Genomic DNA, 26,573 nt, shown 5'->3' with positions numbered 1-26,573 from the left:
GATTACTCAGAGGTATAATCCCAGTATCTAGCACAACGTCCAGCTCAATAATAGTAGAAACTCAACAAATATTGGAGATATAAATGAATGATGAATATGTTGTTTGTGAAGCAATAACTTGTTCCAATTATGGGGTCATGTTAATATAAAAAAATAAGCCCAATAATTTCTGTAGAAGAAGAAAAGAGGACATGAGTGGTGGGAAACAGGAATTGTCTATCCTTTCTTATTTTATATTACTTCACTTCCAAAATAATACCACTTGCCCGTCCTCTTTCCTCATCATGTTTTTGTTTTCTCTTTGTGTGCCTTTGGTCCACTTAGTTTTACTATTCTCAAACTTTGATTGACCTTATATTCTTATATTGAACTAAAGAAACATTTCACTTCATCATATGCTGTCTTCGATTCTTTTCAAATACAGTGTAATGCACATATCCATGATGAATTCACTCTCTGGAATAAGACAGTCCATGTTTACTGTATCTAATAGGCTTCTGATAGAAGTATCCTGAATCTATTGTTTGGCTTCTCACTTTTACAGGTTCTTAAAGGTTGACTAGGCCAAATGGGCTTGGTACTTCCTACCTTCTCATTAAGAGTTATAATTCAAGTCAAAAAGAATCTTCTTAATATCTAATGATGAAAAGGGTGAACTGGATATGGAGAATGTAGCATTAGAATCTAAGGAATGTCTGATCCTAAAACTACTGAAGTCTTATTTCTTTAAGTATAATTGTAAATTCCAATGTCCGTATCTAGTTAACACAAATTTCAAGCAAAGGTAGTTGCACTACAAAGAATGTGACATTGTTAACTTTCAAACATGGCAAAGTACATTGAAAATTGATAAAGGCAGGGTCTTAGCTCACACTGGCATGAAGTAAGACCATACTATATAGCACAGTGGTGACGCAGGGTGGTTACACGTGTCATTAAAACAAAGTTTTGTTTTGTTTGTTTTTACTCCATAAGAGAAATGATTACAAACTGGTCAGAATGTTTTTGTAGGAAAGCAACACCCTCAGGTATGTCATTTTCTGTTACAAAACAATTAAATAGAAATCTTCTGCCAGCTTTTTAAACTCAGTACCCTAATAGATGGATTCAGTTCAAACCTGCCTGAAGTAGATAGCCACCGAATAGCATCCACTGAGATACTGAAATGGTAATACTTTCAATTGCTCCCACTTTTATTCTTCTATTAAACAACTTGAGCCCTACTTTAGTGGCATTTACTGCAATGGTTAAAATAGACAGACATAGTTTAAAAACTGACTTCTGAAAAGTTGTGCTCCTGCACAGTATTTTTTTCCTATGACTGGTTTCTTTGAGTTCTTACAGATCTTACAAACTGTCTTGAGGACAGTTCTCTACCACAGTGTTTTCGCAAGCGCTCATTGACTTCTGACAGTCTGTGGGAATTAAAATAGAAAAAGGGCATTTTATATTCCATAAGAATGCATCTACTGTATCATTTTATAGGAGGCGAGTTTTACAGCACAAGGATGCAGTTTCCCCCGTTAGTCATCTCTGTGTGTCTTCATTTTCCAGATTGTACCCAATCTGTAGTTCTTACTAGGACAAAACATCCCTTTAAATTAATAGGAAACAAAGCTCTAATAAAGAATGCTGAATCAGGCCCATTACCACCATACAAATTATGCAGTGAACACACAGCACTGTTTACAGTGGACCTTTCTGAGAAATAACCATAATATTAAACTCAGAGTATATTCCAGGAGTAGGCAAGTCTCCATAAAAATTTTATTTATCTTGAAAGGCGAATGCTTATTCATGGCATAACATTGAAAGACATGGTTCCTCCTCCTTAGCCCTCCCTAAACATCGTTAGATAGTTAGATGACCAATAATTCTTAACTGTGTCAGTAGAGTCAGTAAAAGGATTGGTTCTGCAGAGATATAAGAATCCCCAGTACTATATGTAGACTGGCTGGAAGGAAACTATATGGAGGATGGTGTCCGGAGAGGTGTGAGCGGGGGAGAAGAGCCTGAGATTTATTATTGAAATGATCTGAATGAGAAAAGAAAATCTGGGTCTCCCTAGATATTCGTAATTCTTCGTACTTGCAACGCATCCGATACCTTGAAGTAGTTACCTGTATGCCTGCTGATTTCAGTTTTGTGTTTGTATCTGTTTGTGTGCGCGTTTGCCTGAATGGAGTTTTCCCGGCAGCAGCGAGTGCTGGGTGTACGTGTGCACTGAGTATGAATTAATTACATATTGAAAACATCTGCATTAGCGGCGTCTGCAGTCCTTGCCGCTCCAGTCGGGATGTTCAGCTCCGTCACTTGGTGTTAGGACCACTCGGAAGACCTGCCAGTCGGACGCCTGATTCTAGTTCCCGGGGGGCCGGAGCTCCCGGGGCCTGTACCATCTCTATCTGAAGGGGAGGAGAGACAGGAGAAGAAGGCATCCGAGCGAAGGGGTTCTGTTTCCTGCAGCTGGGTGGGGGGCAGTCAGGGTTGGAGCCGGGTTCCAAGATCACACTGCGAATTCCCAACTTCAGCACCGCCTCCCGCCCGGAGAGAGGCGCGCGCCTCCCTCCTCGGCCCGCGCCCCAGCTGAGGGACCCGGGCCCCTGGGTTCCTCCTCTCTCCTGTTTCCCAACGAGGCGAGGGCAGGGCGGAAGGTTTGTGACAGCCAGAGGGGTAAGGTAAGGAGAAGCAGGCGGCGGCGAAGGAGGAGCCAGGGAGGGGCCTGGAGAGGGGGGAGAGGAGGGAGGGTTTTCCCCCGCCTCGTCCGCCTCCCGGCTTCGCAGGCGCTGCTGGCGGCGGCGTTTCCAGCCCTCCGGCCGCAGCCGCCGCTGCTCGCGCTGCACCGCCTGGGAGATGCTGCCCCGCGCCGCGCCGCGCTGAGGCCGTGCGTGCGCCCGCCCCTCCGCCGGCCCGGCTGCGTGCTCCGCTCCGCGCAAACACAGTCGCTCCATGTGAGCTGGTGGGCGACTGGAAACCCCTCCGAGTCACGCTGCCCAGCGGCCGGGGGAGCGCTCGCCCGCAGTGGCGACCTCAGCACCGCCGTCTCCGGCGTGCTTCCTGCTCCTTCTGCGTCCTCCGTTCTTCTGGTTTTCCGCCTCGTCCCCTGGTGATTTTTTTTCTTTTTTTTTTCCCCGAGAGGGAGAGGGCGGGGTAGGTGTCCCCTCCTCTGCTCCCCCCTCCCTTTCCTTCTCGGTTTGAATTCTTCCCCCTGGCGTTGGTTCGCAGGAGCAAGAGGCAAGACCCGCGCGGAGGGAAGACGAAGGCTGCGACCGCCCTGCAGCTCCCAGCCCCGCCGGACTGGAGCCCGGAGCGGGTGAGGGGAGAAAAGAGGAAGTAGGAGGGGCTTGGCTTTCGGTCGTGCCTGAGGACGGCCCATCTCCCTTCGAGAACCCCTCGGAGAGACTGACGGCATCTCTCTGCAGCGAGCCTTTGGAGTACCGCGAGCCAGGAGGCGAAGGATGCCGGTGGCTCGGGGAGCCGGCTGCGGGGCAGCGCTTTCCTTCTGGCTGGTCGGCAGCATCCTCTGCAGAGCCTGGACGGCTCCCGCCACGTCCCGTAAGTAGCCCTCCCGCGAGCTCGCTCTGCGCTGGAGCAGTTTCAGTGCCGCATTGATGTTCCACCCCAGGGTACCAACTCGGAGGTGCCTTCTGAGGTGTCGCAGCCTGATGTGTGTGTGTGGCTTCTCTGTCACGCACTTGCGGCCACTGCAGCAGGGGACACTCCAAACCCCGCGCTCCGGGTTGCGGGGAGAGGGTTTTTGAAGCTGGTGATGTTTCTAGAAAGTTGTTTCTGGTCGTGGAGATTGGTTGGCAACTGCTTGGTTAGAGTCATTAGTGTCGGGGACAGCGTCTTAGGACTTATTCTTCCACTTTGGTGTGTTTGTGTAGAGGAAGTTCATTGCCTTTTGCTTAGGTAGGTCAGTGAATGAAAAGTGAAAACATGGCAAAAATAAGTTTCTTAGTTTTATTTATGGTTTTAACTTAAATAAGCATGGCTATGGGAGTGAAAAAGGAGCGTCTTTTGGGCTCCTATGGACTTCTATTCGCCCCCCCTCACCGCAGCCCCAAGTTAATGACCGTTTAGTATTTGCTTATTAAAATGGAAGACAGTGAATCCAATATTGTAGCTGAAATTGCTTTAATTCTCTGGCAGCTAAGTGCAATGCAGTCTAGGACTTGGGGCAGTCGGTGCAAAATAGCATGAATGCAGTAATGAACAGATTTCTTAAAAGAGTTCTCAGAAAAAATGATGCTGTGAAATATGTTTATCTCTGTGTGTTTTGGCTAGTTTTTCTAGAAAAGATTGTTCATTTGTTCACAAGGTTAGAAAGAGTAGAAAGAAATGGAAGATTCCAGCCCGTCGTCTGCATTGCTTTAGAAGTGCGTATTGTGCATCTAGAGAGGAAATGCATGAGCGCTCCTTTGGTTCAGAAAGAGTTAAATACTAGAAAGATAGCCTGTAGGAATCTTAGGGTAATATTCATAAGACATACTTGTTTCTGAGAATGGACGACTTGTTAAAGAATCATCATGGAGATTTTAGAGTTTCAAAATAAGCGTTTTCCATGCAGGAAAAAAAGTTTCGTGTTTTCCAGTATTCATATATGAAGTAGTACTATTTCTGTCATATCCTGGGATTCATTAATGCATCTTTGTCCATATGTTAATATGAATGCTCTTATCCCAGTGTGTAAATATTGATAAGAATAAACGTTGAAAAAGGACTTCATAAGTTGTGCTAAAGGATCTACTAAATAATATTATCATATGATGAACCAGTATTACTGTTTGACGTATTCTCTGAAGTAGAGTACTTGGTTCTCTTTCCTTGCATTTAAAGATAGAGAAGCCACTAACTGGTAATCTGAGTTTGTAATGAACTTGAAACGAACTTTTATAGTTTTTTCCGAAGTAGATTAAACCTCAAAAACATGATGTGTTATTAATATTTAATGTCAGTTTTATAGATTTAAATATAAATTGTGCAGCTATTAATGCTCGGTATTCATATTTACATAAACATGTTACTAGATTCTGAGAAAACTATTCTGATGAAATTTCAGTTTCCATGTCAAGGTCTGGTTATATAGAACTAATTGACACTTTTCTCAGAAAATAAGCTCATTATACATTCAATTTACTGTGTTCACGGATTGAAGGCCCTCACAGCCAGAGTTTTTCCTGAGCTTTCTGTAGACTTTAATTATAATGAATCAATCTGAAAAATTCACCGTGTGTCAAGAATGGCTTACCTTCAGTCATTGGGTTAGTATATTTTAAGAATGGAAAGGTTGTTATCTCTGAAATATATTCTTAGTTCTTACAACTTAGAATTTGGCCACAGGGGAAGAGGGAAGAGCAGAGACCATTACTTTTAAGATAGTTCATGGTTATGTTCAATTATTCAGATTATTTATTTAGCTCCTATTCCTTATTGTTGAAAACGTGTAATGGCTTAATTAATATGACTTTTTGTTTCATTTGAATCTAAATTGTGACCAAAACTCAAAGTTGCCCCCATCCTAGAGATGAATTAAATAAATAAGAATGATATTGATTTTACTGATTAGAATGAGCTTCACGTACTCAGTACTTTAAATTTATACTTCTACCCTTAATGAAAAATTGAATTTATAGTATATGCAGCTCTGAAGAAGTTTGATAGTTAAATTCTTAATATTAAAAACATCCAAAGGAGAGAAAAAATGGTAACTACACGAAAGTAAGATAATGAACAACTCAACCAGGAGAGGTCATCACAAGATAAAAAGTAGCCTAAAAGTCTAAAAGTAATGTTTTTATTTGGTACCCATTTTTAAAATATGATGACTATGCTAAGACTTTCAGTCCCCAAATAACTTTTTAATATGATGGGCATTTTTTGAAGAGGCAGGTAATATTTTTAAATTTGATAACAATACCATTTCAGATATACATTCGTTTCTGGCTTATTTCTTCTTCTCTGTTATTGAACTATATATGCATATGCTGTTCCTGTTAATACTATCTATTTTGTAACTAAACTAAAATAAACTTTAAAGAAGCTTATCTCTAGGATGAAGTAGAAGTGGAATTTAATTTCTTGCCAGATAGTGGAAATGAGCTGCTGCTGAGCCCATGGAATCGTAGAGCCTCCCTTCTTGTAAATGTATATGTACAGGGCACATATGTAAAGTTTAAGTGGAATATTTTACTCTTAGGGAGTTGCATTTATTTGAACATATTTGAAAGACCCTGACAGTACAGTTCTAAATGATGAGCTTGAGCTAACATTTAGTGAATTTAATTTGTTCTCAAAGTTTACTAAATTTTGGCTTAAACAGTGCTTTCTGATAAAAGTCACTTTACATTATTTTATATGGCCATTAAACTATAATTTCACTGACTGTCACATTTGAGAAGTGTGTTCCAATACTTTGTAACAAATATGTTTTTACATATATAAGTACAAATGTGTATAAATATATACATATACATACATATGGTAAAATCCTTTAAATATACATTATGTAATATATAGAGATATAATATTATTTAATATAGATATATATTTATTATATGTAAAATATGTGTATATTTATATATTTGCTAACAAGTCTTTCAAGGGGTTTAAGTTGCTTACAAGTTTATAGATAGGTCTTTTTGTGCAAGTATTTCAAGTAAATAAACCAACAATATCAAAACAATAGTATATTTTTCTATTTTCTCTCTTTTATTCATATACCACCCTTAAAATGGTATCTTTCAAATAGTTGAATTAAATATAAAATATATAAGTAAATATAAAAGCAAATACTATTAGTTTATACTGAGCTTGTACATAGTAATGAGTTTGTTTTAATAAAATGAATTTAACTTAAAAAGGGCTTTAGGCTAGCAACATTTATTGATTGATAAGAGGCACATTATTTACCTAATGCAAACTAATGAAAAGTATTATTTACTCACTAGAGAGAAATATATAATCCTGATTTCATTGTAGGCACTGATATTCAGGAAACAGGAATCTTTGTCTAAGTTTTCTCCTGTAACATCAATACATGGAAAAAGTAGGTAAAAAAATGAATCCACAAGTTCAAAATAGTTTTTATTAACTTTTATACAGGTATAAACATATAGCGTATCATCTTTAGATAAATAACATCAAAGTTATTTGATGTGCATCATATATATTTAAAAATCACACTTCTGATATTTTTTTCTATTCTAATTGGCAGGACATTTCAAGGTCTGTAACTTCTTTGAGATTTTAAATCACTTCCCTTAATTATAAATTCTTCCAGAGAAAATCTTAATAAGTATTTAAAAGTGAACTAGTAAGTCTTCTTGTTTGATGTATCCTTTTCATGATTGAAACATAAAAAGAATTTGATGTACCTCCACTTGGCTTGCTTCTCTTTTTTAAAGTAGATTTTATTTCTTGTAAATGTTGTACAGAATAGGGAGAGATTCTTACTTCAAATCCAGTGGGTGATTTCCTTAAATATATTAAACATGTAGAGAACCAACTTCTGCATGTTGTCTCTCTGTAGTGATTGATATTGATGGGATAAAGAAATAAATGTGTAATTTCAAAGTTTTCCCATATCTAATGGATTTGAGAAGTGCTTTATTTTATCATTCATCACTGTGTACTAAGTTAAACAACAGAGCACATAATAATTTAAGCCTCACAAATACAGTGTTATGGAAATAAAGTGAGTGCTATATATATATCTATATCTGAAATTGAATGTTCTCAGTTTTCTAGAGAAATACATATTTTAAGATAAGTAGCTTGTAGAAAAATAAATTATATTTCTATATTCATCCCATATTTGGCTGCTGGAAGAAATTATGTATTTATTTTTGCCATTTTACTATGTAAGAATAATGACGAAATGATCTTAGGTAGGCTTTAACTTTTCAAATGAGAAACTTAAAAGAGACTACTTCTTAACAGGGTGCTCAGTTAAAACATTGCATCTTCCCATCTCCTGGGATCTAGAGAACCTGTCTGTTGTAGTTCTGACCAACTAAAGATGTTGGGATTTTGAGGCGCAACCTCCTTCTCCGTCTTACTGTTTTCTGTTATGTGGAGAAAACTGCACTTGTAACATTCTTAGCTTCTATCTCTACTGTTCCAGTGAATGGTAATCCGTTCGAATTCCATCCCAGGTTAGGTAGAGTGATTTACCTGTTAGGTGACTTTGGGAGAAGGACCTAGTTGAGCTGAGCCCTTCCTCCTTCTTCCCTCCAGGCTGCCTGCAGAAGGTATAGATTCTACTAAAAGACATACAAGAGTAGGCTATGCTTCTGCAATAACTTCCGTGATAATATGAGGAGCCTTACGATGTTCAACTCTTCCTATGGCTAGAAGGTCTGTTTAATTTCAGAATTAAGGTTGATGCATCCCATGGTTGCCACGCATTGAAGTACTTTTCCTCCGTATTAGCAATTACTATGTAAAGGGTGATATTTGCTCTCCATCTGTGGCTTCTTTTCTAATTGAGAACTCAGGGAGAGAAAAGAGGGCTGTTTATTTTCCCCTATCAAACCCCCAAATATTAAAATTGCCAGTAATAACCTTATTTAGTATTGAACTAGATGAATGTGGTTAAAAACCAGCAGTGAAATAAGACTTGTTTTTTCCCCTTTGAGGTTGAGTTGGAGAATTTACTTAAACTATGACCATCAAGCCCTTCTCTTCATTCATTCGTTATTCATATCTGCATGGTCCTATTAGTGATATTTATTTTAGAGAGACATTTAAAAAAGCATTTCTTTATCTATGGTTAATAACATGACCATTATAAACACATCTTGGTTATGGATGTTAGTGGCTACACATTCAATTCCATGTTGTCCATTTAAGTATCAGGTGAATTTGACATGCTTTGAGTTGGTAGTTACTTGCTGTTCGTGTTCCTACTGCACAATTATGAAGGGTTGGGTCAATTATTCAAAAAAAAAAAAAAAAGGAGGCGTTTGCATTTTGAAGACCAAGTTGATAATTTTCTTAATTGTAAATTTTGAAAACGAGCTTGTTAAACTCTTACTTAGTTCATTTTTGGGGTAGACTATTCATAATAATAGCTTGAAGTAACTGATTATTTTTTTTTAATAGCATCCAGATTTTAAAACCTCCCCTGCTAGTAGGAAATCGGGAAATAAAGATGTACTCGTTGGCTCTGAGCTTGCTTGCTGAAGAGATCCCATTTGTGGTATACTGTAAAAGTGCTGAAAAGTACCGGCAAGCTCCCGACGGCCATAGTCTAAGTTATCCTTATGATTTACATGTGTTTGAAATGCTTTCATACACATACACAGTGATATATTCTTTAATGTTTTCATATTTAGGAAAGAGGTAAAATTAGTTCCAGAGCATATTTTTTACCAGGAAAAATGATCCCCAAAGATATGTAAGGTTCTTCTTCCCTTTTCCAGTACTTTCACCCCGGCTTTGTTGCCGTGGGTTGGTGGTCTTAGTGATCAATGCATATCGTAGAAAATGGCGATAAAGGTTAACCTTCAAAGTCGGGCTCCCTGCTGCTGTCTTGTGTGGTGCATCTACATTGGAATCAAGTTACATAAAGCTTAATGAAATTCAACAAGGATTTGCTCACTTCTATGCAGTTAGAGTCATGTTGAAAAAGGACATAAAAAGACACATTTTGCCTTGACCCCTAATTTTCTACCAGCCACTGTAACAATGTCAGCTAAGTCATTCAATGATATGGGGTTGGCCAAAAAGTTCGTTCGGGTTTTTCTGTAAGCTATGGTATTGCTTAAAAGGAATACATGGGCAAAGTAAATACCTATACTCTGAATTAACAAAACAGTTTATTATGTGGTGAAATACCATGCTTTGCCAAAGAATACATTTATCTGTAAGAATATTCTCTTAAAATGGAAGGTGCTTATTATTACTTGTAAATCATACAGACTCAAATGCTTATTGTGAACCAACATAAATTGTATATTGATTAAAATACATCACTCAACTCATTTTCCTAGGCATTCATCTCTTACTTAATGGGAACCACGTTATTAAACAACCTTATAAGTAAATATTTACCTTCATACACTCTATAGATACTTTTCGGATATTGGACAAAATATATGAACGGAAGAACTACATGGAAAAAAATCAGCCTAATTATGTAATGTGGCCACATTTTAGCATATTTTAGGGGTATCACTTGTTTAAAATTTGTTAATTACACATGAACAATGACCTGTTCTTCATTAAATTACTTACTTGTTAATAAATTTAAGCTTGAAATTTATAGAATGTATGTAGTTATTTGAAAAATTTTTGATTCAAACAAAAATAATATCTGGAAAATCATATATGAATATCAGTTTTTTTCAGGTGATTAAATGAATATGCTATTAGTTTAATGTTTTTAATGTCAACTGATCTAAGAAAACGTGATCCAGGCTTTTTGTTTCTCCCTACATGCCTGTAGTCACAATAACACATGAGTTTGATGCCACCATCAAGGCACATGTTGCTAATCTATCATTTTTTTCTCAGTGAGTCTAAATATGGCCACAGAATCAAATCCTTCTGGACACAATCTACCAGACAACCACATATAATCTCATGAGACTTGATCTATAAAGTAAAACTTTATTTTTTACTTATGCCATGTATGGTATCATCACTGGAGGTTTTTCAGCTGACTTTTGATAGTGAGAAAATACACTCATTGTTAGTTAAATCACATGATTAATATTAAATGTTATCATGTGAAAAGAATATTTAGAAGAATTTATGTCTGCCTTACAGTAGAAGAGGTTTTTACTGGTAGTGATGAAATCTCCAAGCATACAATTTCATCTTACCTCATGCACATCTGGAGTATATGTGAGGTTTACTCAGATATCTTGACAGTAGCAGGTAAGTTCCTCACGGCTAGTTTAAAGCAGATGCTAGTATTGCTTGCTATGCTTTTTGGCTGTCTGGAGTATGGAATTAAGAATAACCATTTTATTATGTCAGTTGACGAAGATAATACTGTGTCAAAGATATCAGTGTGTCATAATTGGGTATTTACATTGCTTCTACTATTAAGAATGCAAAAATAAGCAGCCTCTGTCAGATATTTACATACTGATGGGTTTATTTGTGTGGAATTGATGTCCGAGACTGGGGTGCTTGATCAAAAAGTACGTATCTTTTCTTGGACTTCCCTGATGGTACAGTGGTTAAGAATCCGCTGGCCAGCTCAGGGGACGTGGATTCTATCCCTGGTTGGGGAAGATCCCACATGCCGCAGAGCAACTAAGCCTGTGCGCCACAACTACTGAGCCTTCACTCTAGAGCCCATGAGCCCCAGCTTCTGAGCCCGCATGCCACAACTACTGAAGCCTGTGTGCCTAGAGCCCGTGCTCGGCAACAAGAGAAGCCACCGCAATGAGAAGCCCGCGCACCACAATGAAGAGTAGCCCCCGCTCGCTGCAACTAGAGAAAGCCCATGCGCAGCAACGAAGACCCAATGCAGGAAAAAAAAAAAAAAATTTAAAAATATATATCTTTTCTTTAATAAATGTTTCCTGATTGAGTTCTAGAAATCTGTAATAACATTACATTTTCAGCACCAATCAGTTAGTGCCCTTTTCCAGAACTTCAGGCATCAATAGACTTTATTATGCTTTAAAATTGTTGCCAGTTGATATGAATATCCATATTTGTGGATTGCAGACTTCAGGTCAGGCACTACTCTTTAGATGTATTCACTCATTTAGTCCTTACAACAGTGCTTCAGTCTGCAGGTAAGAAAACTGAGGCAGACAAAAAAATGAAGTACCTTGCCCAGGCTACCCACATGGTCTATCCCTACAGCCGGTGCTCTTAACCATAGTGCCGCTGGATGAGTGAAATAGTACGTCATTGATTTCCAGTTCTCTAATACTGACGTTCAGCTTGCATCTAGGCAATATTTTAAGGGTTAATTACCTTCTTGTATAGAGTTATAGGGGAAAGAAACCTGTTATCATAATGTTTAAATTTCAATGATAACATTAAATAATAATGCAGACAATATTGTTTATGTTCTACCTCTTCATAATAAAGTGATTTTACAATGCAATTCTATCTTTTGGGTAGTATTAGCATAATTATAATAATCATGTGGTGAAAATATTTACTTAAATCTATGGAAAATATTTGTTAAAATGTTTTGTCAGATAGGAATAAAAGCTGTTTTAAACTGGTTCTCAGGAAATTTTGCAGTCTGTATCCAGAACTGTAAATATTATTGCCATGACTAAAGGTTAAAAGATGATACCTGTGTAATCTATAACCATTGTTTTGAGTATCAATTTCACGTGATGTCTAAACCGTAAAACTTTTCTTGAGAGTCTTGTCAAGAGGAAAACTTATTTTACTTTAATGGCAGTGGGAAAATATTTGTCTCAAAAATAGTTGTCAGTTCTAGTGCTAAAATATCCCTAGTATCTATTCCCTTCTCTCCATCCCCGTCACCACAGCTGTGGTTAAGATTTTCAGCATTTCCCTCCGGCATTAATTTAGTAGCCTCAGAGTATGCCTCCTTGCTCCTCATGTTTCTCCTCTAGTTTATCATGGATATCTATGCCAGAAATCCTTTTGTAAATCACAGATCTTGGCACCGTGCTCCACTTCTCTGGTTCTTGTCTGTCCCTTTAATATAATCTCCCCCTAACCCAACATTTGCACCCCATAACCTTGCCATACTGAAATCCTTGCGACTTCTCTAATACAACATGCTGTTTCTAATCACATTTCTCTTATGCCTTCTTACATTCCGTTCCCTCCCGAAATGCCTTTTCCTATTATATATATGCTGATTTAGAAAAATCTAATATATGGCCCAAACCTCAGAACTTTGGAGCAGATTAGAGGTACCATCACCTCCCTGTGGTGATTTGGTCTAATTGCAGGCAAGATATCAAGCTGGTAATAAGCAGTTTCTCTGCTATTTGAACTTACAAGGGATGGAGTGATGAAAAATAATGCAAGTTACCTTCAATTATCTGATATTGGAGTGAGAAATGACCCAAACTGCTGACACTAAAGGAAGGCAAGAAAAGTTATTTTCAATGATAAAACACAGATACTTGTTTGTCATTATTTATAGATGAATATTAATCTACCATCTCAAGGGAAATAATGAAACCATGCTGTGAAAGCTCTACAACTTCTCCAACCCTTTTCCTACATGGCTCTATTTTGTAGCATTTTCTGTACTTCTCTTAAGCCGTAAGGTTGATCAGACTCGTTAAAAGCCAAGCATGACTGCCCTTTTCAAAACACGTTTTTTCAAAGAAATACCTGTAATCTCTATGCAAATTGAAGACAGTTGTCAACAAAATAATTACTGTGCCTAACAGGTACTTTAAATAGAGTGCTTAAATTGTCAAAAAATCTTGTAAATGATAGAGGTAGTTGCAGAGAAACTCGATAATTACATATATTTAGTGTGTATTAATCCAGCATATTAGTTGATATTGTCAAAGTTGCTATAGAATGTCACTGAATTTCATTTTGATTTTTAATATACCAAAAATATCCTTTGATGAATACAAAAAGTAGGCGCTTATATTCCATGTGTTTATATTTTGAATTAACTCTTTTCATCCCTACATTTGAAACTTTGTACATGATGCACCACATCCTTAAAAATATCCTCCAGCCTTGCCTTTGCAAAGTTGACCATCCAGCAAAATCTGTTTCGAAATTTATATCCTTTACAGTGATACCCTAGCACTGCCTACTCATAACACAAGTTACTCCCATTTCTTTTTTTAAAAAAATAAATTTATTTAGTTTTGGCTGCATTGGTCTTCATTGCTGTGTGTGGGCTTTCTCTAGTTGCAGCGAGCGGGGACTACTCTTCGCAGCGGTGCGCGGGCTTCTCATTGCGGTGGCTTCTCTTGTTGCGGAGCACAGGCTGTAGGCGCTGGGGCTTCATGGGCTCTAAGCACTATGGCTCATGGGCTCTAGAGCGCAGGCTCAGTAGTTGTGGCCCACGGGCTTAGTTGCTCTGCGGCATGTGGGATCTTCCCGGACCAGGGATTGAACCCGTGTCCCCTGCATTCCCAGGCTGATTCTTAACCACTGTGCCACCAGGGAAGTCCAGGTTACTCCCATTTCTCTTAGCCCACAGTTTGCACAGACACAGCCTACATTTTGTTCTTAGATGAATAGATTTAAGGGTGTAGTTGTATCAAAAGAACTAGATTTCAATAAGCATCTTTTACTATATTAGGTAGTGTACTAGTTGCGTTGAATTATCATATAAAATTAGTCCATTACCTCCCTTTTAGAATACTCAAAGCAGAAGGATGCTCAAAAAATTTAAAGCTTACTGATTTCACATTTATACAGTTCTTTTATCAAGTTATCCCATATACTAACACAAAATTCTACATTTTCATAAACTCCTGACATTAGTTCTAGCTGGGCTTTAAGGTAATAAAAGCTTAATATCTACCCCATATTCTACTGCCATAAAGTATTTGAAGACAGATATCATAAAGTCTGATTAAATACAATTTTAATAGTCACTATTTTTGTAGATAGCTAATTAATATATCAATTAAAAGAAAATACTATGATATATATTTATTTATATCCCTCAGATTACCTATAACATTTCTAGGTATATAAGCATTGTTAAATATAATGGAATTGTATTGATGGGTTAGTTCTGTGTATAAATTGTGCAAATAGCTAGGATGTAGCAACAAGTAAGGATTTTTTTCCTTAGTTGTATTCTTATAGCTAAAAGCATTGTAATCAGAAGTAATATAATTTTAACATAATAGTCGTTACAATAAAGTTCTCTGTAAGGAGTAATCCTCGTATTATAAAAATACTGCCTTGAAACTGACCAGTCTGTATGAATCAAAAAAAGAAAAAAAAAGAAACAGATAAGTATTTCAGAGGAGTGTCATTGAAAAGTAACAGGGCTTTTGACATTACTTTAAAGGCTAATTTACATCTATTTGCTCAAAGTGAAAGACAACATAGTCTTGAATTTCAGTTTATTATCTGTTCTTTGCCCAAAGTATATTAGGAAAATATTACTGCAATTTGAGTAGTCTTCATATCATGGAAACATGGTTTAATGTTATATAATTATTGTATACAATGATCTGAAGTATTTCAGTTTTACAGAGATTATATCATCACCCAAAACATAAGTTTTGGGATTTAAAATGTATTGTAACTGCACATTTTTATTTATTTTATTTTATTATTTTTGTAACATCTTTTAATTGGAGCCTAAAGAATGGGTAGAAACTATGCAAGAAAAGCAGAGAGGAAGAATGTTCCAAGCAGAAGAGGACAACTATGCAATTCCCACATTGGCCAAGTTTGGACCTCCCCCTGATGGGGAGGTATCTAGTGATTTTGGAACAAGTCTTTTGTAAAACATATGACAAAAATAAAGCTTTGAAAGAGTAAATGACACTGTTTAATAGTTTATCAGCAAGAGAAAATAAATCTTTGCTGGACAAAATATAGAGAATAAGCATTTATTATCTTTAATAAGAGAATAATATATATTTTACCAGTTTTGTTAAACATAAGCATTAAGGGGCTTCCCTGGTGGCACAGTGGTTGAGAGTCTGCCTGCCGATGGAGGGGACACGGGTTCATGCCCCGGTCTGGGAAGATCCTATGTGCCGTGGAGCGGCAAGGCCCGTGAGCCATGGCCGCTGAGCCTGTGCGTCCGGAGCCTGTGCTCCGCAACGGGAGAGGCCACAACAGTGAGAGGCCTGTGTACTGCAAAAAAAAAAAAAAAAAAAAAAAGCATTAAGAAAACCTTACCCTCTGTGAATGAACTTGACTATCAGCCAAGTCAATTCATTTATGACAAAGGAGCCAAGAACATATGATGGGGAAAGTACAGTCTTTTCAATAAATAGTGTTTGGGAAACTGCACAGCCATATGCAAAAGGATGAAACTGGACCACTGTCTTATACCATATGCCAAAATCAACTCAAAATGGATTAAAGAGTTGAATGTGCAACGTGAAACTATAAAACTCCTAGAAGAAAACATAGGTAGTAAGCTCCTTGACGTTGATCTTGGTGATGCTTTTTTAGATCTGACACCAAAAGCAAAGGTAACAAAAGCAAAATAAGTACATGGGACGACAAAAAAGATTCCTCACAACAAAGAAAGCCGTCAACAAAGTGAAAAGGCAACCTACAGAATGGGAGAAGATATATGAAAACCATATGCAGTAGTCCCTCCTTATCCACGGTTTCACTTTCCAAGGTTTCAGTGAACCAAGGTCAACTGCAGTCTGAAAATACTAAATGGAAAATTCCACAAATAAGCAATTGGTAACTTTCACATAGGGCACCATTCTGAGTAGCTTGATGAAATTTTGTGCCATCCTGCTCTGTCCTGCCCAGGCCATGAATCATCCCTTTGTCCAGCATATCCTGCTCCTTAATCACTTAGTAGCCAACCTGGTTATCGGATTGACTGTCCCGGTTTTCAGTTCACTGTATTGACTGTGGCAGTGCTTGCGTTCAAGTAGCCCTTATTTTACTTAATAATGGCCCCAAAGTGCAACAGTAGCAATGCTGGTAGTTCGGATATGCCAGAGATAAGCCGTAACGTGCTTCCTTTAAGTCAAAAGGTGAACGTTTTCAACTTATTGAGGAAAGAAAATATGCCGAGGTTGCTAAAACCTACGGTAATAATGAGTCTTCTATCCGTGAAATTGTGAAGAAGGAAAAAGAAATTCATTCTAATTTTTATGTTGCACCTCAAATTGCAAAAGTTATGGACCCTTTATTACAGTATATTGTTATAATTGTTTTATTATTAGTTACTGTTAATCTTTTACTATGCCTGATTTATAAATTAAACCTTAGGTATATATGTATATATAGGAAAAATACATAGTATATATAGGGTTCGGTACTATCGATGGTTTTAGGCATCCACTGGGGGTCTTAGAATGTATACCCTGTGGTTAAGGGGCGGGACTCCTGTATCCAATAAGGGGTTAATATTCAAAATATATAAAGAACTTATACAACTCAATAGCAAAAAAACCAAACAGTCTGATTAAAAATGGGCAAAAGATCTGAATAAATACTTTCCTGAAGAGGACAAACAGCCAACAAGTACATGAAAAGATGCTCAGCAACACTAATCATCAGGGAAATGCAAATCAAAAGGGCAATGAGACATCACCTCACACCTGTTAGGATGGCTATTATCAAAAGGACAGGAACTAACAAGTGTTGGTGAGGATGTGAAGAAAAGGGAACTTTTGTTCACTATTGGTAGGAATGTAGATCTGTGCAGTTACTATGGAAACCCATATGGATGTTCCTCAAAAAATTAAAAATTGAATTACCAGGGCTTCCCTGGTGGCGCAGTGGTTGAGTGTCCGCCTGCCGAGGCAGGGGACGCGGGTTCGTGCCCCGGTCCGGGAAGATCCCACATGCCGTGGAGAGGCTGGGCCCGTGAGCCATGGCCGCTGAGCCTGTGCGTCTGGAGCCTGTGCTCCGCAACGGGAGAGACCACAACAGTGAGATGCCCGTGTACCGCAATATGGAATCCAAAAAAAATGGTTCTGAAGAAGCTAGGGGCAGGGCAGGAATAAAGACGCAGACGTAGAGAATGGACTTGAGGACACGGAGAGGGGGAAGGGTAAGCTGGGACGAAGTGAGAGAGTGACATGGACATATATACACTACCAAATGTGAAATAGATAGCTAGTGGGAAGCAGCCGCATAGCACAGGGAGATCAGCTCGGTGCTTTGTGACCACCTAGAGGGGTGGGATAGAGAGGGTGGGAGGGAGACGCAAGAGGGAGGAGATATGGGGATATATGTATATGCATAGCTGATTCACTTTGTTATAAAGCAGAAACTAACACAACATTGTAATGCAATAAAGATGTTAAAAAAAAAGTATATACATTACTACACATAGAGTGCTCAGCATAGATTTGGATGTAGGGTGTGTGGGGATAAGGTTTTTCTTAATTGCCATTTTAAAGTATATTCAGTCTTCAAATATTATGGAAAATTTTATCTGTTTCTGTTGTGCTGTTTTGTTTTTCTAAGTCGTTAATTGATTATATGAACTAGAAGTAGTTGGAATCTACCTCGATTTAATGTAAAACGGCAGATTTGGCTAGGCAGGCTTCACTGAAGCAAATAAAAATCAGAATACTATATGCGGGTGTTGTATGTATGTGTGTGTTTATTTATTTATATATTTATGTATGTTTTCACCGCCCATGAGTTTCAGATACTATGGGTCTTCTCTATGGCAGGGTTCCTGACTCTGTTTATTATCTATGGTAAGAGGTCTCTATTGTCAAAGCTAATCTCCTTAAATATGTGAAATAAATAGTCTTTTACTAGGAAAGGGTATCTTCATCCTAGAAGCTCCTAAAATAAAGATCACTGTCATAAAATGTTCCCGTAGTCATTGTGAAAATTATTTTTCTACTGGATACCTGCTGAAATGTGTTGGCATGGATTTGGTACAAGTGTGAATGTTTCTTGAAAAGAATCTACGTATTCTTTTGGAAAATATCTTATAGTGGTTATTAGCACAGACTTCCATGTCAGAAAGACTGGGTTTGGTTGTTGGCTTAGTTCTTCAGTGACCATGGACAAATTAAATCTGCCTACTCATAACACAAGTTACTCCCATTTCTTTTTTTAAAAAAATAAATTTATTTAGTTTTGGCTGCATTGGGTCTTCATTGCTGCGTGTGGGCACATGAACCACCTGGACAAATTAAATCATGGACAAATCTAAATTTTTGAGCCTCAGGTTTCTAATATTTAAAATGATGAAATAGCAGTACCTTCATGAAAGTCTTGCTAGAAGGATTAAATACAGGATATGGAGTGACGGGCACATGATGGTAGATTCATCTTAGTAATTTTGCTATTTTTTAATGCATTCAATATTTATTATATAGCTTCTATAATACTAGATTAGACTATGTAGATATTGCAAAATTAGGTGTAATTGCCTCAGACATTTATTTCATAATTTACTTGGGAAGCTGACACATTTGGAATAATTAGCAAAGGTATCTTATTTAATTTTCACATAATACCACATGTAAATGGTCAAAAAGTGAGATAACGATATGGTTCAAATATATTAAGGAAGACTTAATTGAAAGAAGTAATGCATATATCATTTATATTAATTGGATTTATCATTTGTTATATAACAACATAAGTACAGCTATACTCTACACACAGCGATGTTAGTACGCGAGTCATTTATTTTAAAAGTATGCTCATGTTAAAAAGTAAGGGAGAAATTATTCAAGCAGTGTAAAATAATTAATCTATTTAGGAGAGCCTGTTTTACAATGTAGTAGGTATTCAATTACCTTACAAATGTTTCTGAAAAACCACAACATTTGCAAATTAGAGAGCTTGTGGGCACGAGGAACATATCCAAAAGCATAAACATTTTTACTGTAACTTGTCAGCCATATGGGCAGATGGTATAAAGCTTGTTTTCTGAAATGTGATGGAAAGTATAAAAAGAAATTTGACAGTTTTTTTTTTTTCATTTTTGAATGTGACTATCCAAATATCTAGAAAGCTGGGAAATCAAACAGTGATATTATTTTAAGACCCTGAAAATCAGTGCTCAGGATTTTGGGAGGTTCAGCTGAAATTGTTTATAGACATTTTTTTTTCATTGTCAATGGAAACATTTGAGGGTCTTTTGAAAATAGATCACTGTGGTAAGCCCTGGAGTAAAGACTTTGGAGACAGGGGCTCTGTCCTGAAGGGTTTTATAATCTCTCTGAAGGTAGAAAACACTTATAAGTAAACATTTTTAGAAAGCAACTTTATTTATACTAAAGCATTTTCCCAGGAAAACATGTGCATGTGCAGAAAAAGAAGCACATATCATGATGGTGATTGGAGCTGCTCTGTACGGAGTGACATCCATTCGTTAAGTCATTATTAAGAGAAAAGTACTATTTACGAAGTTATACGTACAGCATACTATGTTTTATGCTTAGAAACATGGGAACTCGTATGGTCTGTGTCTGTGGGTACATCCATGTGTCTGCAAACACAGAAAGGGTTTAGAAGAGTCCTTCCCATGCTGGTGAGCTTATGAGGAACTAATAATTCAGGTATTTAAAAAAAACAAAATTTGTTTATTTAAAAAAAAAAAAAGCTATGTACTTGCCTTGCAAAGGCTCAGGCAAAATTAACATTTATGTTTTGCTACGTGAAGGTAGGAATTGGAAATGATGGGATCATAAAAATGACGGAGAAAGTTGGCTACTGGAAAATTATATTCTGAGACATATTCTAAGGCCCTGTCAATAGTTCCTAGTGAATTCTTGTCATTCTTTTCCCTGGGGCTCAGGAGAGCCCTTGGGCCATGTCCAGGCCCTGCCTTGTAGCCATCCTGAATCAGTCCAGGTGACTTTATTCATCACTTTCTGTCTGACATTGGTAGAATATATGTATTAGATATTTATTTTCACAGTTTGGAATTTCCAAATCCCTGGCTGTAGAGACTTAAGGACTTCGGATATAATCTTTTCAACCAACTTGGAAAATATTTGTTTCTTCCTCTCCTCAAATTTTGAATATTCTTTTTCAGTAAAGGGAGGAGGACTTCCAATTTCATTTACAGAAAAAGGACAAAGGAGAGAGTGAAAAAGCTCAACATTCTGTTTTTACCAATGGGAAATTTAAAACAAGTCCAGAGTTCCTCTCATGGTTTTTTATCATCTGTGTGCCTCTTCTTCTTCTGCCTGTTCCCATCAAACAGGAAGATAGAAGGTGAGGTCGAAGGAAACTGGGTTACACTAGTGAGAGATAAATCACTGGTCCCCATCTCTTCAAATAATAAAAATTAGCAATAAGAGAAAATATTCATGACTGTTTTATATCAGACGACTTGTTCTTTCTTACCAAACCCTGAGATATTAGGCTTAAAGAAGTTAAATTCTGCTTTCTCTTTGAAAATTAAATTCATTGTTTAATACATTGACACAAAACACATTTAAATCCAAAAGAAATCAAGAACAGCTGAACAATAGTAAATCCAAAACATTTTTTAATAAAGTCTAATTTTGAACTGTTGAGGAAGTGGTAGAAATGTTAAGCAAACTAAGTGCTTTAACATATAGTTATATGTATATGATTTTCAGAAATTTATCTCCATTTTTATAATTGCACTGTAGTCAATATGTGTTGCCTAACTAATTTTAATATCAAAAAGGAACACTTGTTTCATTACGTAAAAATATTATTTTGTTCCTGGACAGTATTGTGTACATGAGCAATCATTCCAGACTCATTTAGAAACATCAGTACTAACATTCTAATAATTCAATGGTATTTAGCTTAGAGAATTTTGCTAAGGAGAGAAATAACTTTGATCATTTAACACATATAATATATATGCTATTGAAATAGCAGTCATTTATAAGAGGAAGTTTCCAAAATAACATACATTTCAAAGTGTATTGTTTATAGCAGACTTTAAAGAAGTATATAATATTGAATGTAATTGTAACATACTTTCACAAAATCATGTCATATTGGTATTTTAACTCAATAGTTACAGGATATCTGTAGTTATTTTTAATGTGATTAATGGTAATATGCATCATATTCTTAAAGTACCAACCTTCGGCATTGCTGTACTCTATGCTTCAGAGATATTCTCATCTTGGTAAGATTTCAGTTAGTTGGATTGCTGTATACTTTGGGGTGCATAGTGGTTTTATTCAAGATGTGTGCATTTATAAATGCTACAAGTCCAAGGATTGTTAGAAAATGTACCTTGTTTTCTTATTACAATTAATTCCATACTGATTGTGTTTTTAAGGAATATAATATTAAAATAAGGTTATTTCAGAATTTGAGTTATGTGCCAATTTAAACAGAGAGCAGGATAGAGCTTGATATATATGTTTTTATACTTTCAGTATCTTTGCAGCTTAACTTTTCAACATTGACCATACGTCAAAGGCTTAGCCTTCACAGTTGACATAAAATAAAGCACAGCCTGCAAGTGCTAGATGACTGCGTGTCTGTAACAAACCCAAGCAGTGTCTGTATCTCAAATTATAATCTTTATCTCAGATTGTAGTGTATGCAAAAGTATGCTTTTAAGCAGATGATCGGTATACTTAAAACACTGGCCAACAAGAGGTTATACATGGATGTTTGTTGGTTCTTGAGTACTAGTCAACGGTGGCCATTACTGGGGCTGATATTGAGGAAGTTGATGCAAAAGATGTAAGAACTGCAGAAAGCAGCACTTCCCACCTGTTATTATGCACATGAACCACCTGGAAGATTCTGATTCAGTAGGTCTGGGGTAGGACCTAAGATGTGGCATTTCTAACAAGCTCCCATCTGATACTGACATTGAGAGAGGTCCATGAACCGCACGTTGAGTAGCAAGGTTTTAAACTTGGAATCTGTAATGAAGGATGCCATAACAAACTTCTTGTTTATTTTAAAATTAAGAAGCACACTCTAAATGGGGAAAATGGGAAAAAAAATAGAATCATTATACCACACTATTAAATATTTTATGTGTAAAGAGAAGGTACAGTAGTGTCGTCTGTGATATAGTTTGGGGAAAAACATGCAAAAAGTATAGATAAATGGGTTAGTTGTGTAGTCTTGTCAATTTCTGTAATCTCTCTAAATTTTAGTTTTGCATTTAAAATTTTAGAGAATTGAACTAGATTATCTCTAAAGCCCGTTACAATTAAAAAAAAATTCTATGATTCTAGTTTCCTAGACTTTCCAGTCTTAGAACAGAATGGAGTCTCTTCCAAACCTCAGTCTTGCTTTTACCTCTAACAGGAGTTTGGGATAGAATCTCAAGGTGCTAACGAAGTTTAAATAATACTATGCATTTAAAATGCTTAACAAATTGCTTTACCAAGAGCAAATTCTCAACTAATGTTATGTGTTAGCAATATTATTATAAAGATTAGGAAGATCAAGCCCTAGAAGGTGAAGTAACTTGTTCCAGGTTGTAGAGATTCTATGCTAAACGAAACTATAATAACAAGATATCTATGCTGTTGATAGTATACTAGAAATAATGCTTTCTAAGTAAAGCTAGTCATTATTATAGATTATCACAAAGGAAGAAAGAATTCTTACCTTTCTCTGTTAAGACTGGTAGAATCCTACCAAAATCCATCTAATTAATCTCAGTTACCAGAATACTCTTCTCATGTTTGATAAAGTGTGTGTATGCACTTTTTTTGTTCCAGTAGCATAATAAAAATATTGTTTACTGATATGCAGATAACTCCGTGTTGATGTCATGCTTGTAAAGCACGTATTCATTTACTGACATAAAATTATTTATTATTTATTATTGATTTATATTATTTCAACTTATAAATAGAAAAACATTTCGCTATGTGAGTAGATGTATAGAAAAAGATCTGATAAGGTGAACGAGATTGATCAGCGTGTCTGTGCCGTTCTTAATACTAATTGAGTGTGATTTTTACATCGTAGACGACCAGAAATTACTATATAGGGCATGATGGATGCCTACCAATAGTCTGGTAATCCTCCCATAAATTACGTGGCATTTATGCCAATATCGTGAGTTTTTCCATTTAAAAAAGACAATCAAGATCAGTCTTTCCTATATAATCAACTCCCAAGGGGACCGCAAAGCATTACTATTAATATATTTTATATCTTAAGTTATCCTCAAGAGGATAACTGATTGCAGTGGGAAAGTTAGACTCAATGACACTGTTGCTCTAAGTCTTGCATTTCAGCGTTTAGGGGACTTTAGTGTGGTTCAGAGGGGTTCCGAGGAAGGGGTGTTCAGGAGGTTCATGCTGTACTCTCCCAAGGGATTTCGTTTCACAAAAACTGTGAGTAGGTTGGTTTGTTGCTTCCTTTGGTCTGGTTTGGTTGCGTTCTTGAGCAGGCGGGGTCTCCTGACAAATGTTAATAATGTCCACATGGGCTCATTCTCTAAACTTGGGGGCAGGTGGAGGCTGTTGAGAGCCTTACACTCGCTTATTCCCTCGGCCAGCACTCACCTTCAATATCCAGCGATTTGGTTTCCGCTGTTGGGTGTATGTTGGTTTACATGGCAGTGGTTTGCTTGAAATGTCAAAATAGGGTCATTGTTCATGGTGAATTGACATGAATCTCAGAGCAATGAGCAGGTGAAACACTTTGGCACCGTGTTGTGTGATTTAAGAAAAAAATACACGGCTACTTCTCATGATGGGACTTATGAGTGATTACTATAGAAAAACAAACTTTCAAACCTTAAGTGGAGAAAATGTTAGATACAAGCCGAGTGACCTATACCAAGTACCTGGTTATTCCCCTGTTAGTTATTTCCTAATTTTTCTTTGGACTTCTTTGGACAGTGGACATCCTCTGTCAAGTCTCACCAAAGCAGAACTAATGCACTTCTACAATCTGCAGTCTGAGTATCGCATTTTGATTTGCCTGGAAACTTTATTCATTCTTAGGACTAACTAGTAAATAATTGAGTGAATATTTTTTAATCATGAAATTGCTCTAAAAGTATAACTTTAAGCATCCTATTAGACCATAATATATACTTCTGGAAAAGGTAATATGTTCTTTAAATACCCACTTACCTGACACATGGAAGATAGGGATGTTTCATCCATTTTTAAGAACATAGTGGGATATTTGTTTTTTTGAAATGTTGTTGGTACTTTTTTTTTTCTTTTTCATCTTCTGCCACGCATGAAGAAATACTTAGTACTTGAAAGAGGAATGTGAGCCTCTTTTTTACTCTTAATTTTACTATTAAAATATGATTTAAAGGTCTTTTTAACATTGTTATTGAGTCAAAGATGACACATATATGTAATTTTGTTAAAACAGAGCCTCAAATTTCATAGAAACACTTGTGGAAGAGTTTTTGACTAAAAATAAAAAAGACCAATAATAATTTTTTGTACCACAAACTTAGTGGTTTGCCAAAAGGTAGGACCAAGGATGCTTTTCGTTGGTAGCATGTAATTCCAATTTAAATTAAAGAACTATAAATAAAATTGAAATTGAAAAGTAAATTATAAAAATTAAGGGAGAAAAAACCACATTCTTCCTAAATATATAATTCTTTAAAATATTACTGAAGGATTATGTCACTATTTCTTCAAGAATACCATAATTATCTATAATAGTGAGAATTTTTGTTGCAAATTATGCTGACATTTTTTTTTCAGTTGAATTTTGTTTTTATAAAGTACCTTTCTTGTATATTATGAAACTAAAGCCAGATGTGTGGCAGAATATAAGAAAAGCATCCTAAGAGAATAAACATTCTCAAGTTCTAAAACTGTAAAGCGTCAGCTGTAAATTGATGACAAATGTCACATTGTCATTTTCACATTTTTCTTCTGGGAATTCTATGAAGAAATAGGTGTGAAATGATATATTCCAACTTTCTTTACTCTCTGAAAAATATAATGTGTTTTGTGCATTGAATTTTGAAATGGTATGAAAGGTCTGAAGAATATAGAATTGTTGGTAGTCCACCATAGTTTTATTAGGTATATTCATGTTTTTATCTCAAAGTTTTTTAAGCACTTGACCTTTGTTATTGAATGTTTTGTTGCTGTTAATACTGAGTGAGAGCTTAATGTGTTACTATGTAGTTTTCATACAAGTGATCTTTTAATATTGCTATTAAATTTGTAAATAAGGAAATAATGGAAATGTCCATGAAATGAGCTTGGATACTGTACAGTACAGACAATATCGTTCACACATAGTAAGGGAAATTGCAGTATACGAGTAAGAAATATAACTTTTGAACACCCAGATCTTGGAGTCCATTTTTATTTTGGAAAATAACATGTCTAATTCTCGGTATCTCTAAGATACACATTTGTGTGTATGTCTGTGTGTGTGTGTGATGGGGGTGTCAATGTTTATTTAGTGTACATTATGAGGAAATTTGTTGGTCATGTAGTTGAAATTTCTTTGTAAATGAAACTCACCTCATTGAAGTGACATAATTAAAAAAATCTTTAAAAACATACTTGTAAGTAACTTACATATATCATGTCTTCTTGACCCAAAGACCATGTAAAATTATGCTGATACTGAAATGGCTATAAGTGTTTATTAAATATACTATTTTGATTATTATTTCAGTGACCAATCAGGTCTTTGGAACTGCGTTTTCCACCCCTAAATGGCTTAAGATCACTGTGCTTTGCTATTTCATCTTACTGCTGTCAAAATTCTCTTTTGACTACTGGCTTTTAAATTAAAAAGGATTTCTGAAATCATTAAGAAAGATTATGATTGATCTATTCATATTAGAAGATGCGTTAAACTCCCATTGCAGCAGACCTCTGCACACCTCCGTTTCTTTTGTGCTTATGATTAATTTTCTTTAAAATTCTGTGTGTGGTATTTGAGTTCTTTCATTCATTTTTATCAACACACTAATTCCTTCATCTAGTCTGTCAGTTATTTTTAAAATATTGATTTGCTGTCTGAATGTGACAGATTTTGTATTAGACACCCCAGATTCAACTAAGGGACTCTGTTAAAGAAGT

At 36.5% G+C, this 26,573-nt stretch overlaps 1 protein-coding gene across 1 annotated transcript in view; it reads left to right on the top strand.

Moving 5' to 3' along the window:
• Positions 1–3,458: 3,458 nt before the first annotated feature.
• Positions 3,459–26,573, top strand: part of CNTNAP2 (contactin associated protein 2) — a gene marked incomplete at both ends in the record, with an annotated part of 2,009,686 nt that continues 1,986,571 nt past the window's right edge. Inside the window, one exon of the mRNA XM_082661728.1 lies at positions 3,459–3,555. Within this exon, the coding sequence (XP_082517854.1) occupies positions 3,459–3,555 (97 nt within the window). The remainder of the gene's footprint in view (positions 3,556–26,573) is intronic.

This window comes from Grampus griseus, assembly GCF_964374135.1.
Source record: "Grampus griseus genome assembly, chromosome: 9".
Lineage (NCBI taxonomy): Eukaryota > Metazoa > Chordata > Mammalia > Artiodactyla > Delphinidae > Grampus > Grampus griseus.
The sequence above is the reverse complement of the archived record's forward strand: the minus strand, read 5'-3'. Positions and strand labels throughout refer to the sequence as shown.